Raw genomic sequence first — 17,137 nt, forward strand, 5'->3', positions numbered from 1 at the left:
TTTATACTCTGATTCGGAGTTCGCAGATAAACTTTTACAGTATTCGAGTGAAGGAATGACTCAGGGTACTCAGAAAATCGCTCTGTACCGGCTCTGTAGAAATACCTTCTGCGCCTAGTTCATCCCAAATTGCCCCCTATACGAAGTGCAATAAATTACTCACGTGTGGCAATGAATGAATTTAAAATTTCTTCAAAAGCTGTTTTGTAGAAAGGATTTTTCTCCAAGACCGCAATACAAACCACAGGCCTCCCAGGCTCTGAGCGAGTACGGGTGAAAGGCTGGATGATTTCATATGTACATCTGTGAAGCGATTATTTTCGAGTTCGCTAAACCGGTTTCCGTTTTCATGTCTTCTTAGTTATTGCAGAAGAACGTTGTGTGGTTACAACTTTTACCGTCATCTTTATATCTCAAACTGGTAGTCAAATGATTATTTAACTTCAGGAAAAATAATCTGCAAAATTTAGCAAATATTTTTTAGTCTTTGTTGAATTGTTTTTGCATCGTGCGCGCGCTGCATCCGCAATAAAAAATGGCGACATTCTCACGAGCGCGCGCTGTTTTTGAAATCTACAACAAAACGATATTTTCTTTTTTCGCATAAAATTCTCGACTATTAAATTATTCTTCGTTTCATTGTGGGTAGAATTGCAATAGAAAACAACTCGCCAATATTTTGTGGCATTGCCGTCTCTGAAGTTTAACGGATTTAAGGAAAATATGTTGTTTCAGATTTTCCCGCCAAAACTTGGAATTATTCACTCGATTCAATCTCCCTTCGCGCGGCCAGGAAAATTTTCAAAGATCTGTAGAAAATTCAAATGTCAATCAAATTCAATTCCCTTTTCAGAATTTGAAAGTTTATCTATGCTTTGTTTTGGCTAGATTGATATAAGTGAAAGGTTATAAGAACTTTAAATAAATATGCTGATTTGAAAATAAAACAGTAGCTTGACGTTGCTGCTACTCAAACCCGCCATTATTTTTACTGTTTTATTTTCAAATCATATATTTCAACGAGATTTGTTCGCTCATACAAACTCTGTAATAAACCTACACTCGTCTGGGCTACCAGTGAACTGGCTCATAGAAACCTATGTTGAAAAAAAAAACATTTTATCATAAAAAAATAAACAACAGAGTTTTTGAAACTGTGTTTGAATCTTCATTCATTTCATTCCGGATAGAAAGCTAATGTAGAGAGTTTGAACGAGGCTACAGACGAGTTGTGTTCTGCTTCGGGCTGCCTGTGGTCGTTCAAGCATCATTTCTGGGAATTTTACTAAATCAATACCGAGATTATTATAGGATGTGAAAAAGGCTATCCACCATTTCACAGTTGAAAGTTATCATAAGTGAAGTTTAGTTTAAATAGAATCGCCTTAGCCTTGGATTGCAGTTCAATCGGTGCATTGGTGAGTACATATAAGCACAATCCACTACTGAATTTATTACACAACGCAATAAAAGTAAGTATGGTATAGTAAATTGGTGCTTTAGTCTAACGGCTGAAATCATTTATGCGCAAGTGGCTAGCGATTTTCTATATACAGCTATAAACTGTTTTCTACATACATAGAATTCTATATACATAGAATTATATAGACTGTTTTCTATATACATAGAAAACAGTTGTAAATGGTTTAACGAGGAGTGGAACAACATTGCGGTTGATCCACGAAACAGACCTGTAGTAAACAATTTACCTGGGTGAAATATACATAGAAACAATTATAGATTTCTTATCAAAATAAACAAATGAAATATTCAAACATGGAACTGCGGCATTAAAGGCGTGCTCCTGCCGTGCCGAATCTAATTTTCTATTTGTTTCGGACACAAATAGATTGAGCGTTCAACGATGATTCAGACGTCGCACTAAATAAGTCTCGTTCTAGTCGCGTTCAATAGGCTGTAAGTAGTATAAAAGTTAACTTGATGTGGAGTTTCTGTTGCACAAAATAAAAAAGAATATGTTATTTGCTTCGGCACATCAGAGGCTCGACATTTGGTGTCGTGCTTTTCCGTGCAGCTCGACTGACACGAAGTTTATTGTGGGAATGACGACATAGGGCAGAGCTCCGTAACAATAAGCAATATTACAATAAGGATTATAAAGCTCGAGATAATAACGCAGTTGCTACGTTAGTAAGTTAGTGGTAGCCGCTTGAATGAGCTGTTTTATAGTAAAATTGAACAAAAAGATAAACAAAATATATTTAGTTGTTGTGTCTTTTTTATAAGAACATCTAATTTTAAGTTGAGGCTGGGCCGTTCTGATTTTTGGATAATTTGGCTGATAATTAGGCTGAATGTTCTTAACTTTTAGTGTTTATAAAAATATGATACCCAATAAATTATTAGGAAGGGAATTACACAAATTATCAATAGAAAAATAAGTTGTTATTATGAGCAAATTTTGATTCTTCATTTTAGAACGCACCAGGACTAAAAAAAGCAATATTTTTCTGCTATCTTAGCCTCGGCACATTCTTACCTATACACCATACCAATTTTTTCCCCCACCAACACAGCCATTAGCCATCTCCATACCACACCATATTATTACTAATTTTTTCTTTTTCACCTACCCACCACACACTACCACAACCTATTCTATAGTCCCACTTTATCTTTCCACCACCCTCCACCACCTACTAGCCTAACCTATCCACCTCCCCACCGTAATTACATTACTACCATCTCCACTCCACATTACCTTACTAGCCATCCCTCACCATCACCCTCCAACATCACCATACCATACGATTACACCCACCTCACTACCACACCACTTTAGGCCCCTACGTCTTGGTACGAATACCCGATCCAAACCAAAAAGTTATGTACCATACGGGGAAAGTGCTGTATCACAATCTGTGATCCCAAGACGTACCCCCTCCCACACCTCCACGCCCCGACCCCCCCCACCACACCGCCACACTCCCCACCTACTCCCACACCAACACACCTCACCCCCCAAACCCTCCACTACCCACACCCTCCCACACCCACCTCACACCACTAGCACACTCCTCCCCTATACCCCACACCCCTTACCCCACCTACACACCTCAACTACACCCCAACATGCCACTACCACCACCCCTAGGCATACAGACCCCCACACTACCCCACTACCCCAACACCACACGCCCAAAAAACACACAACCACCCCGCCTACAACCACCTTCCCTCCTACACATAGTACAAACACATACATACCCACATCCCTCTCACAAATTGAATCTTACTCTATCCTTACCACACAACATACCTACCCACTACTACCACCCAGCTCTATACATGTCACAACCCCCTTTCTCTCCCCTCTCAAACCTAGCTTATCACCCAAGCACCCCCCTACCCACATCACCCGCACCCAACCACCCACCTACCCCACAACAAGCACCCCCTCATCCCCCACCCCACAAACAGCCCCATACCCACTTCACCCATACCACGTCATCATACAACCCACCACGATTATTCAAAACCCCAACACAACACCAACACCCACCTAAGCCCCACACACCTACACATACACTTCCTCCCCCCCCCTCACACTTCCCTACACTCTCACCTAAAATATACACACCTAACACACCCTACACAAGCCAGACCCCTGCCAACACAAAAACCACACACCCCTTCCCCCCCCCGATGGCAACAACACTACTCACCCTACAACACACCAAACCAACCACACCCTACAGCAGCCACTAGTCCTACAACCAACGCCCCCCCAACACCACAACCTACATACAGTCCAACCCCCCTCCCACCACAAACACATCTACCCCTCCACACATAGCCTACCACATACACACCATAGCATCCTACGACTATACCAACCAACCCACAACACACCAAGCAGCCACACCCTACACCAGACACTACCCCACAACCAATTTTCCCCCCCTTACAAACACCTACATACAGCCCCCTCCCCAACCATACAAACATTTACCCCACAGCACAAAACCCAACTACAAACGACCACACCCTATAACCCACCCTACCTACCCACAAACCAACACCTTACGATCACCTAACATCATAACAATACATCATCACCCACATTTGCACCGTGACCTCGCAGATTTTAGATCGTCCTCCGCACCACCGCCATTTTAAAACACATAGACCCATCACGCTGAGTTGTGGGCCTTATCTGCTCCACATCCCCCTCGCCGCCGCTCTCGCCTATACACCGTGCCGGTTTTTTCCCACCAACACAGCCATTAGCCATCTCCACACCACACCATATTATTATTATTTTTTTCTTTTTCGCCTGCCCACCACACGCTACCACAACCTATTCTATAGTCCCACTTTATCTTTCTACCACCACCTACTAGTCGAACCAATCCACCTTTTCACCGTAATTACATTACTACCATCTCCACTCTACACTATCTTACTAGCCATCCTTCACCATCACCCTCCAACATCACCATACCATATGATCCCACCAACCTCACTACCACACCACTTTAGGCCCCTACGTCTTGGTACGAATACCCGATCCAAACCAAAAAGTTATGTACCATACGGGGAAAGTGCTGTATCACCATCTGTGATCCCAAGACGTACCCCATCCCACACCCCCACGCCCCAAACCCCCCCCCACCACACCGCCACACTAACACACCCCACCCCCCTAAAAAAACCCCACCCCCACCGCACACACCCCTACCACACCCCACGGCCCAGCCCTCCCCCCACACCTACCACTAAACGCGCCCTACTACCCACACCCCCCATACCCACCTCACACCACTAGCACACTCCTCCCCTTTACCCCACACCCCTTACCCCACCTACACAACTCTACTACACCCCAACATGCCACTACCACCACCCCTAGACATACAGACCCCCACACTACCCCACTACCCCAACACCACACGGCCAAAAAACACACAACCACCAAACCCACAACCACCCTCCCTCCTACACATAGTACAACACACACACACCCACATCCCTCTCACAAATTATATCTTACTCTATCCTCACCACACAACATACCTACCCACTACTACCACCCAGCTCTATACATGTCACAACCCCCTTTCTCTCCCCCCTCATAACTGGCTAACCACCCAAGTACCCCCCTACTCGCATCACCCGCACCCTACCACCCACCTACCCCACAACAAGCACCTCCTCATCCCTCACCCCACAAACAGCCCCATACCCACTCCACCCATACCACGCCATCATACAACCCACCACAATTATTCCATACCCCAGCACAACACCAACACCCACCTAAGCCCCACACAGCTACACATACACTTCCTCCCCCCCTCACACTTTCCTACACTCTCACCTAAAACATACACACCTAACACACCCTATACAAGCCAGACCCCTGCCAACACAAAAACCACACACCCCTTTTCCCCCCCCACGGCCACAACATGACTCACGCTACAACACACCAAACCAACCACACCCTACAGCAGCCACCTTAGGCCCCTACGTCTTGGTACGAATACCCGATCCAAACCAAAAAGTTATGTACCATACGGGGAAAGTGCTGTATCACAATCTGTGATCCCAAGACGTACCCAATCCCACACCCCCACGCCCCAAACCCCCCCCCCCCACCACCACACCGCCACACTAACCACCTACTCCCACACTAACACACCCCACCCCCCTATAAAACCCCCACTACCCACACCTCCACCGCACACACCCCTACCACACCCCACAGCCCAGCCCTCCTCCCCACACCTACCACTAAACGCGCCCTACTACCCACACCCCCCATACCCACCTCACACCACCTTTTCTACTCCACATCCCCCTCACAACCACTCTCACCTATACACCATACCAATTTTTTCACCCACCAACACAGCCATTAGCCATCTCCACACCACACCACATTATTATTATCTTTTCTTTTTCACCTACCCACCACACACTACAACAACCTATTCTATAGTCCCACTTTACCTTTTCACCACCCTCCACCACCTACTAGTCTAACCTATCCACCTCTTCACCGTAATTACATTACTACCATCTCCGCTCTGCATTGCCTTACTAGCCATCCTTCACCATCACCCCCCAACATTACCATACCATATGATCACACCCACCTCACTACCAAACCACTTCAGGCCCCTACGTCTTGGTACGAATACCCGACCCATACCAAAAAGTTTTATTCATCCGCCATATTTTGCCGGTTCTGTTAACCAAACCACAACCAATTTAATAAATACCCGGATGTACAATGGCCAAAACCGGAAACAGCGACATCTATTTTCATCTAATACTCGTATAACCACGAGCGCAGTCCCCTCAGTTTCTAGCACAGAACACTTCCATGATATTCCCGCACAATAACATAATCATTCGTTGTATTCATCCGCCGTATCTAGCCCATTTTGTAAACCAACCGCAACCAATTCAATAAATACCCGGATGTACAATAACCGGAAACGGAAACAGTGATATCTATTTTTTTTTTTTTCATCTAATACCCGTTTAACCACGAGCGCAATCCCCTCATAACCCCTCACTTCGCTACATACGGAATACCTGCAAGACAGACAATCCAAGAACCGCGAATACACATCTCGGACCAAGCCATGTACTCAGGCGGAGCCAGGCGATACACAGGTTTGGCAATTGCATGCACCACGCTTCACTAGAGGCATTACTAACGAGCGTGTAGGGGCGGGTGATGAGGGCCTTATCATTCGAAACACGCTTCATATACGAATCATCTCCCTAGTTTATTCCCCTTTTACTCCCACCATCATCGCCGGTTTTCCCCTAGCTTTCCCCTAAGTCCCCCCGCTTTCATCTCCAGGTTCGTATATGACCAACCAACAGACCTCGCCCCCTGAAGAGAAGTCTTGGTTGGCGTTACATGCCTTTAGTTCTACATTTCGCAGAGCTCTTTGAAATGACCTACACACTTTTGTCTTATTGGTTTATTTTGTTATGTCCATTTTGCGTATACATGCCGGTTGTTTTCTTCGTGCCTTTGCCTTTTCCCCTTATCTCTTACCACCGATAATCGCTTCATCTGGGGAAAACTATCCTTCCTGTCTTGTTAACGTTTCAGCGTCATCTCCACTCTCACCGCGCTCTCTTTGCCGCCTCCCGCGCCCCTACTTCATCTTCTTCTCGCCGTTTTACTAGCATCAATTTCCATTGTCCGCAATACACCCTTTCACCGCTACAGAATTTTTTATCTTTTCTCGGCGTTTTCGCAACACTCATTCGGTCTCTGTTGTTGTTTAATTTCGCCTGTCAGTCATACCATTTACACACTTCATTAGATACATACCTCCACACATACCTCACCCTCCCCATTACCGCTCACCATTTCCTCCCTACAATCCAAACACTTTTCTTTCCCTTATCCTACACATTACTTTCCCACCCTACACACAACACACTTTCCCATAAACACTACACAGTCTTTTCACAATATCCCTGCTTATCATTCTGTTCACACTCACATTATCCCCCTTTATCAGATTTTATTAAGCCGCCATCACCCCTTCACATCCGCTACACAACACTAGCAACAAGCTTCCGATTTTAACTGTTTTAATCTCCACATAATACCATATTCACTAACCACCCTCTCTACTAAACAAAAAAAACCCTTCATTCATAACTCTCATGTCGTTTTATTATCAACCCCATCTCTCATAACAACCTTAACCCGTAGTCTCATAACCCATAATCTTAACCACCCGAACATAACCTTACACAATAACTTCTCCGTTTATTACAATCATTTAAGTTTTTATTTACATTCTTTCCTGTAGAATGATTTTGTTCCGACACACATTTTTAAGCTGGTTTCCGCTTTGTTAATTGCTTCACTTACAATTTATTCATCGTATCAGGCACGATGCCACTCGAGTTTTAGCAAACAATTATCTCCGTTCCTATAACACATACGACCTTATTATGAATGGGGGGGATCTGTTAGATCTGTTTTACATTCTTTTCTGGAGAATTATTTTGTTCTTATACACAACTCCAAGCTAGTTTCTGCTTTGTGAATTGCTTTACTAACAGTTCACTCATCGGGTCAGGCACGAGGTCACTCGAGTTTAAACAAGCAATTATCTCCGTTCCTATTACACGTGCGGCATCATTCTACACTCTAACCTTTTGCCATCGCTGTTAGAACCCTTTGTCTTTCATGTAACTCCATCAATACACATATTTTCCGTGCAAATTCGCATCATTCACGTGTACTTATCTATTTCATGGTAACGCATCGGCTTGTGTCAAAGCGTTAGTTCGTTCTAAATTTGTTCGCATAATTAACTTACCGTATATGCATTATTGCTACGTCACTTCCGTTCTATTCTTAACCCATTAAAGTTAGTTTTCTTTGTTTTCTTTAGTCTCATTATATTATTTCTTATAATATTTCTGCGCTACAATTTATTTTACAATTACTTCCGCTGTAACGTAAACTATTCTATTATTTTTGGTGGATTTTTCGACACCTTTTGGACATATTTCCTGTCCATTTTTTACATCATTTAGGCATTATATTCATACTCCATATTGTCATAGTAACGATCATGATATACTATTTCATACCTAATAGTTCCCACAACTACACCTACTCCACATCTCCCTCACCACCACTCTTACCTATACACCATACCAATTTTTTCCCCCACCAACACAGCCATTAGCCATCTCCATACCACACCATATTATTACTAATTTTTTCTTTTTCACCTACCCACCACACACTACCACAACCTATTCTATAGTCCCACTTTATCTTTCCACCACCCTCCACCACCTACTAGCCTAACCTATCCACCTCCCCACCGTAATTACATTACTACCATCTCCACTCCACATTACCTTACTAGCCATCCCTCACCATCACCCTCCAACATCACCATACCATACGATTACACCCACCTCACTACCACACCACTTTAGGCCCCTACGTCTTGGTACGAATACCCGATCCAAACCAAAAAGACACAAATAGATTGAGCGTTCAACGATGATTCAGACGTCGCACTAAATAAGTCTCGTTCTAGTCGCGTTCAATAGGCTGTAAGTAGTATAAAAGTTAACTTGATGTGGAGTTTCTGTTGCACAAAATAAAAAGAATATGTTATTTGCTTCGGCACATCAGAGGCTCGACATTTGGTGTCGTGCTTTTCCGTGCAGCTCGACTGACACGAAGTTTATTGTGGGAATGACGACATAGGGCAGAGCTCCGTAACAATAAGCAATATTACAATAAGGATTATAAAGCTCGAGATAATAACGCAGTTGCTACGTTAGTAAGTTAGTGGTAGCCGCTTGAATGAGCTGTTTTATAGTAAAATTGAACAAAAAGATAAACAAAATATATTTAGTTGTTGTGTCTTTTTTATAAGAACATCTAATTTTAAGTTGAGGCTGGGCCGTTCTGATTTTTGGATAATTTGGCTGATAATTAGGCTGAATGTTCTTAACTTTTAGTGTTTATAAAAATATGATACCCAATAAATTATTAGGAAGGGAATTACACAAATTATCAATAGAAAAATAAGGTTGTTATTATGAGCAAATTTTGATTCTTCATTTTAGAACGCACCAGGACTAAAAAAAGCAATATTTTTCTGCTATCTTAGCCTCGGCACATTCTTAGCATGTTCTTGAATTTGGTGTAATCTCAGACTGGACATTCTTATAAAAAAAGGTTCTTATAAAAAAAAAGAGTGTACTCACCATAACAATTAACTTTGTTTCAGTGGCGATGACCTGAAATGGAATCAAGTGCTGTTACAGCGGTAACCCCAGTATTTGAAAATAAACTGCAGAAGAAAGTATACCAGAACTGGCTCAAGGTCGGCCTTGCTCTGGGTATTACATGCAAAGGAATCCGTCCTTACATCGACAGAGAGATACAGAAATACCACGGCTTTTTGTTGACCAAGCTTGCTGCCGCTCCTGCCTGCCCTTGCCACCCTGCTGTTCGCGGCGGTCACGTGAAAACTTGCCTGTGGGCTCGTGAGCTTGCCAGTCACCATCTTAGAGGCAAGCCAACATGGCAACAGAGTGACTCCACTAAATGGAAGGACCCAAACCTTGGGCCATGGGAAGTAGCCAAGCTGTATATGCCATCACTGGGTGGGCGTGTCGCTGCGTGTGTCGATGCAGCAACTACAGACCCAACAGGACTGTTAAACGTCCTCTACTGGTGCGACTTCTTTAAGGCCCAGAAAGCTGTCGTTGATGCAGTTCGGGAAACTCGAAATGTTTGGGGACATGCTGCAGAACAGGAATTACTGGAGCATGAAGCGAATGATGCCATCAGCTCCTTTAAAAATTTGCTAAAAGACCCTGAACTTTTGCTTGATCCCAATGCCGAGGATGCTCTGAAGAAAATTAAAGATCTGGAAAATCGTGATATGATAAGCTTCGATGAGCTTGATTTAAAAGTGATTAAGGATCTGGTCAGCTCATTTAAGGAGGATATTGTAGCGAAGCTGGATGAATTGAGTGAGACTCGCTCTGAAGAAGATTTACAACTTCTAACTAAAATCATTGAGTTGAATAACACTATTGAACAGTTGAGGAGTAACTTTCCAGCCACACACGATACCCAAGAACACCGTATTTACTATTACCCTATCATGTCTGCGGCGCTCTTTTTGGTTGCTCGTACTATAGCATTATTCTTCTATAGCAAACCTTCCAAGCATCTACTCATCATCTTTTTCCTGGCCGTTGTTTTAGTTGTTACATTGGATAAGGGCGATTCAGACAGAGGTACGTACAATGACGTTTTTAATGAAACAATAGGAAAGACCTTCAAGTTTGGGATGCTCAGGTTCCCGAAAAGACGCATCTCCCCTTCCCGCCATAAAAAAAAATCCGTAGCCATATACTACATCATATACGTATCGCTTTACGTTATTCCACTTTCTTTCTTTCTTTCTGTTTAGGATGCGATGCAATAGCCTCATTTCACGGCAGTGTAAATCCGAAGGAGTTTGACTTTACTGATTACCTTGTCTCAAAGAATGAAGGTTTCCTTGGTCGTCGGTGGCTTCTGGAGAAAGTGTCCAATGCTTCCAAAGGAAAAGGCAACAAAGGTATCATCATCACTGGAGATCCTGGGTCAGGAAAAACTTCGTTTATTGCAAATGTTATTTGTTCTCAATTCTCGAGCTATTCGATGAATATCAGAGTCCTCGGTTACCATATGTGCATCAGCTCGTACCGCAGTACAAAGGAGCCAGCTAAATTTGTACGCAGCGTAGCGGCAATGATCAGTTCTGTAATAAAGGAATACTCATATATTACTTTAAATAATATTTACATACAACAGAAGCTAGATACTTGCGTTAACGACCCTGTGGATTGCTTCGACCAAGTTGTACTTTCTCCACTACGCCACATTTTAGATCCTCCGTCTAATCAAATGTTTCTCGTGGTTGATGCCCTAGACGAATGTATACTCGAAACAGGAAGAAAAAATGAAATTGTTGAACTTCTGAGTAAAACGCTTGACCAATTTCCTTCTTGGGTTAAAGTTCTTTTGACATCTCAAAAAGTTCCAAGTATTTTGACTGAGTTTTCTTCTCCGCACGTGTCTCTTGTTGAGATCGAGCAAGATAACCCAAACAACTTGTATGACATCGAACAGTATGTGTCGCATAAGCTATACGAACAGTCCACAGTATGGTCTCGCATGGTGTCGTTTTTAACTGGCAATACTGACGAGAGAATCTCCTCTTTGATAAAGAGGAGCGAAGGAAACTTCCTATACATAAAAGTAATGTTGGAGTACATGCAAACCGAGAAGCTGCAAGGACCCGAACAGATCAATGATGTACCAAAGTCCGTTCATAGAATCTATATGAGCTATCTTAAACGCCACTTCACCGAAGAAGAGTTTGTTCCTGTGCGTAGAATACTTGAAGTCCTTGTGGCAGCATACGAACCTCTCCTAACTACAGATCTATACCATGTTATTCGCGCAAAAAATCAAAGTTCTGATTCTAACTATTACTATGATATTCTAAGGACTTTGGATAGGTTGTCAATGTTTTTACATTTTTCACGACAACGTAAAACAGTGCAAGTCTTTCACAGTTCTCTGTCAGTTTGGCTTACAAGCAACGAAACCTTGGGTGGACCTTTCTATGTGAACAGAAGTAATGGTCACCAGTCTCTTGCAGAATACTTCTTGAGCGTAGTCGAGAAAAATAGTCAACGATTTGGATACCGCCTGGGTTTTTATCTCGCAAATCATATATTTGAGGGCGGAACTATTGCTAAACATAAAGGGCGTTTCTTAGCGTTACCATCAGAGCTTCTAAACAGTTCAGATTCTACAACCAACATGACTGCATTGCACTTCGCTGTGAGCACATCAAACACGGGTGTTATAGGACTTCTTGCAAATCATTTCTCAACTGTAGATTGTCTGGATCGTAATAGTCGAACCCCAGCATTTATAGCAGCTTCCACTGGCCAGAAGAATATTCTCGCGATACTCTTTCAAAAAGGTGCTAACTTGTTTCACGTGACAAACTCACTAAGCAAAAAGCACCAACAACGGGCTAAAAATCCTGTCAAAGACTGCAAAAGGTTGATGTGCGGATACTCGTTGCTGCACGCTGCAGCCCAAGGTGGCCATGTAGAAACTGTCAAGTTCCTGTTGAATCACAAATTGAGTAAGGATGCTGAGTCCGGAGCCGGTAATACACCTATGCAGATAGCTGCTCAATACGGCCGCGTGTCTGTCATGGAGGTACTGCACAAACACGGTGCACCATGCGACGCCCGACCCCTTCGTAGCGCTGCCGCAGGAGGCCATCTACCTGCGGTCCGGTTCCTTCACCAGGCTGGTGTTTCGGATGAGTGCGTCCCGTGCAAATATTCCATTTCTCCAAGCTACATGAAGCAGAGAGTTGGAAAACTTGTCGATGATGAGTATCTCTGGAGATGTGAGACGGCACTGCATATTGCGTCTGCAATGGAACAACCAGATATTGTTAGTTATATCTTGCGCAGTAATGATACCGCCCTTACATGCTACGACTACCTAGGAATGCGTCCACTTCATAAAGCAGTTGTTTATAACAGCATTAAGTCACTTAAAGCCTTCTTAGAATATGGTGTGTCCCCGTTATCAAGGTGTGCTCCGGCCGAGGTGTTATCTACTTACCCAGAAGATAAATACAAAAACATTGCCGATTATTTTGAACCATGCATTTGTAGATACAACGCGCTTCACCTCGCGGCTCGACACGGCCGAGTTAATATGATTGCGACACTTTTGGAATATGGAGCTAAAACAGAAGTATTAGATGCTTGCGGATCACAAGCTGTGCATGTTGCAGCCTGTTACGATCAGGTCGGTGTCCTGTCCTTATTGGTGGCTGAATATAAAGTTGATGTAAACAGCAGAGACCTGATTGGAAAGACTCCATTCCACTACGCCGTGAAGTGCAAAGCAGCAGGAGCCTTAAAGAGACTGTTCAAACTAGGTGCAAATATACATGCAGAGGATGATGAGGGGAACAAAGCTCATTATGTGTTTGAGGATTTACAGGACGCAATCTTAGTAGACCCTTATGTGGAAAATAGGGAAGATAAAATCAAACTTTCAAGTGAGAAGATTGATGGCATCATTAGCAAGGCATTTCCAAAGCATTTGATTTCCTTCTCTATTATCAAGCTGTACATCAAAACAAAGATTAACATGTCAGTGATTCATCGTGTTTTCGAAGTGACTGAGGTGGAGGAGAATTTCTATTTCTCACAAGGAAGATCGATGTCCTGTCTGTTGCTAGGAACGAACAAGCCCATGGAGACATCGCCGCTTGTTCTTTTTTCCACTACAGCTATGTTTATATTTCATGTTGACAGCCACATATCCGCCCTAATAAGACGTCGCCTGCTAAACGTACCAGGTCTTGTGCCTTTGGGACGGCGAGCCCCTTCCACGGCTTTGAATTTGATGGGTATACAACTTAACTGCACTTTCCTCGTCTCTGCAGTTAGGAGTAACTACGTATATGTCGTTGAGGTACTCTTGAGTGCCGGTATGGACGTGAACTGTCACGAGGATAAGACAGGAGACACCCCACTGCTCACCTACCTACGCACTGGCGGGCGCAACATGGCCAAGGTGTTGACGAAATATAATATGGAGATTGACATCAAGTGTGGGGAGTACTTCGTTGATTCTGTTCTTCATTTGTCTCTTTACCATAAGCTTCATTACTTGCACTATTTAGGCCTGGCTTTACCTGATGATACGCTTATATTGCTTAATAACATATTGTTTGATTATTTACTTTTCGACTTCAGAGAATACAACAATGGCGTTAAAAATGCTACGATCTTGAATGGGATTGGGCCTGTACTTAAAGCTATCAATGCACACCCTGACGGAGATCAGGTGATTAACAAATGTTTTGACATTGAAGGTTTTTCGCCATTCCAGAGAGCAGTGCAGGGCGCAAATCTTTTAGCCGTGACCCAATTGGTAAACGCCCATAATGCAGACCTATGGTCTTGCACAGAAGATGGAAAAAGTCCTTTGCTTCTTTCCGTGTGGTATGCTATCAAGTACCGTCCCTACCTGAACTTGCATGAACCAAGTCTCATAACAAATTTGGAAATCAAGCTTGCGTCTCACACAGCCAAATTTCTCTTAACAAAAATGATTAAAACAAAGCCAGTGCCGATTGGCTGCAACCGGAGGTCAAAAGATCTAACTATTTACCATGTTGCTGCATCTCGTTGTATGTCTGATTTTGTAAATTTTTTGTTGACCTTAAGTAAATTTACAAAGTATTTGAGAGATATCGACCAAGACTGTGTAACACAACATGGGATCACACCATTTTACCTCGCTTCTCTGTATGCAGGAGATGTAGGGAACGTTCAAGAACAATTGTGTTACGTCACCATGAGAAATATTCTCGCTTATGGAGGAAAACATGATGTTTACCCTAGCTATACAACTGAGTTCTTTTTATTATTCAACGCAATTTTCAATACATTCCCAGACGAAAAGCTGCAAATTCCAGTAAAATTGAAGCACTTGCGTCAACTTCGATCATCTTTTGAATCAACAGAATGCTTGATGCTGCAGTGTCTCGACCTGAAAACTCTGCAAAGGAATTTACCAACCTTCATTACTCAGGACGCCTTGGCCTTTTTTAATGGCTTAAAAAGACTAGACTTATTCCTTAAAGATAAGGCTGAGGATATCGACTTCATTCATAAGCTTAATGTGCTAGAGTCAGTAGGTCATTGCGTGAAACGAAAACCGCCAGCACCTGAAAGCACAAAACCTGAAAACCCAAAACCTGAAGACATAAAATGCAAAAGAATGGTTCAAATTCCTGATATGTGTGCACCAGAATCACAAATCGTATTCCAGCATCTTGCTTTGGAAAGTGACGAATATTTTCAGACATTTTTTGAGAAATACACATCTTTTATGAGGACATTGAGGAAAGAAGTGCAGTTTGTTGAAGATAAAGAAGAATTGATAAAATTAAATAGCACAATATTCTGTTTGTGGCGAAGCAAAATGTTAGCATTTGTCAAACTAAGATTTATGCTGTCGAATTTAGACTTCTGGCAAAAGCAGATAAAAAAGAACTTAGTTTTTCCAAGTTTCTCAACGAATACGCGATATCGTTTAAAAAGGATTCTTATAGATGTGACTGATGATGAGCTGATCGACATCGTAACCATTTTAATCAAAGGAGAGGCCTCAAGAATGTTCAACTATCTCAGAGCACTACAGTTACCTAAAGCACCACTTTATAAAGAAACGTTGAAACCGAAAAAATAGGGCTAGAACGTTCTGACCGCATACGGTTGTGTTCAATGCCTTTTTTTAATAGAAAGTGTGCTTATAGTCTATCATAACACTACATCACACTACATTATATAAGAGAAAGAAGAGATTCAAGGTGCGAATTGTACAAAGCAACCATTTTGGGCACCTCGTCGTGTCGTTGGCCGAGGTCATTATTGTCAAATACTGTCACTAAACTGTCTACTTATCGCAGCTACATATCTGAATGTGTAACGACAGCTTTGAGCTCAGGTCGATCTTCAAAGGCTGTAGAAAATGTTAATTTAAAAACTGTACTTGGATCAGGAAAGCCTTCGATATATATGATATGCAGATTGCATTTAGCTTGTTTTGGTAAACTAGTGTTTTAGGAAAGAGATAGTATCCGTTTTTGTACTCTGGACACCGCGTCCTATCATATTTAAATAAAAAATAAAAGTGGAATTTGAAAGTCTCTAGTTGATCTTAGTTTTGAGAAAGGAAACATTCGTGCAAGCAGCTTTAATTGCTGGCGATGACAGCCAATGTTGCTAGTCAAGCAATATTGGCGTAGTTTAAAGGATCGACTTTGACAATCTACATATACCACGGCGAGGATAGTTTTTATATAAAAATGTTACTTACGCTACGATTTTTTGTCCTGAAGAATTCGGGGGCAGTCGCACTTTCGTTACAAAGTAAATATACACCGTGAAGAAATCCTTTTGCATCTTGTCGAATTTACTCACAAAAAAATTTACTCTGAGCTGGATTGGTGACGGTAGCATTCTTGAAAAATACCGCTACCAGTGCAACTGCCCCTTTAATTGTCGCATTGTCGTACCTAGTGTCGCGCGATGCACGTTGGTGAGGTTGAAGAAGGGCACGGTGCATGACGGTCAGGATCCGTCCACGCATCAGGGTTCCTCCTGTGGATGTCCGCGCAGCAGCAAATAACGACTGGGTACGAGTCTGTTATTGTTGAGAGGGCCGTAAAAACGTTAGAAAAACGTAGGAAAAAAACACCGGACAGCCTTTATCTGCTGGTGTGCGTCGGACCTTTTGGTCTGCGTCGACAGTTGACTATGAAATAAGATCTTTAAAAGAAAACGTCGACAAGACTTATACCTGCCTTCTTCTGTATACGAGTTTTTTAAAGAGTCTGTTTCGCCATCGTGGGTTGCGCGTGTGATGTCTAATCCCTTGGCTGGACACGGGCGTAGCTACCGTGCAAATTGCAGTAAGAAATATTTGCTAATAGCACTCTCTCTCTAGAACTTGACCAAAGTCTCAAGTCTAGCTGCA

At 42.7% G+C, this 17,137-nt stretch overlaps 1 protein-coding gene and 1 long non-coding RNA gene across 3 annotated transcripts; one reads left to right on the forward strand and one right to left on the reverse strand.

The window, feature by feature from the left end:
* Positions 1-1,261: 1,261 nt before the first annotated feature.
* LOC5509013 lies at positions 1,262-16,304 on the forward strand. 2 transcript variants are annotated; one of them, XM_001629533.3, is made up of 3 exons: positions 1,262-1,418; positions 9,771-10,791; positions 10,968-16,304. In XM_001629533.3, exons 2-3 carry the CDS (start codon positions 9,786-9,788, stop codon positions 15,845-15,847), a joined length of 5,886 nt encoding a protein of 1,961 aa, XP_001629583.2. In that variant the 5' UTR covers positions 1,262-1,418; positions 9,771-9,785; the 3' UTR covers positions 15,848-16,304. The 2 variants fall into 2 exon arrangements, with proteins under 2 accessions (XP_001629583.2, XP_048580899.1); XM_048724942.1 differs by lacking the exon at positions 1,262-1,418 and adding an exon at positions 6,497-6,648.
* On the reverse strand, positions 2,753-5,615 carry LOC125561211. Its single transcript, XR_007307243.1, has 3 exons — positions 5,495-5,615; positions 5,034-5,037; positions 2,753-2,807 (listed from the first exon to the last, which is right to left on the reverse strand). It is a non-coding gene; the product is annotated as an uncharacterized LOC125561211 (long non-coding RNA).
* Positions 16,305-17,137: the final 833 nt, after the last annotated feature.

Source organism: Nematostella vectensis, chromosome 3 (assembly GCF_932526225.1).
Source record: "Nematostella vectensis chromosome 3, jaNemVect1.1, whole genome shotgun sequence".
Classification (NCBI taxonomy): Eukaryota; Metazoa; Cnidaria; class Anthozoa; order Actiniaria; family Edwardsiidae; genus Nematostella; species Nematostella vectensis.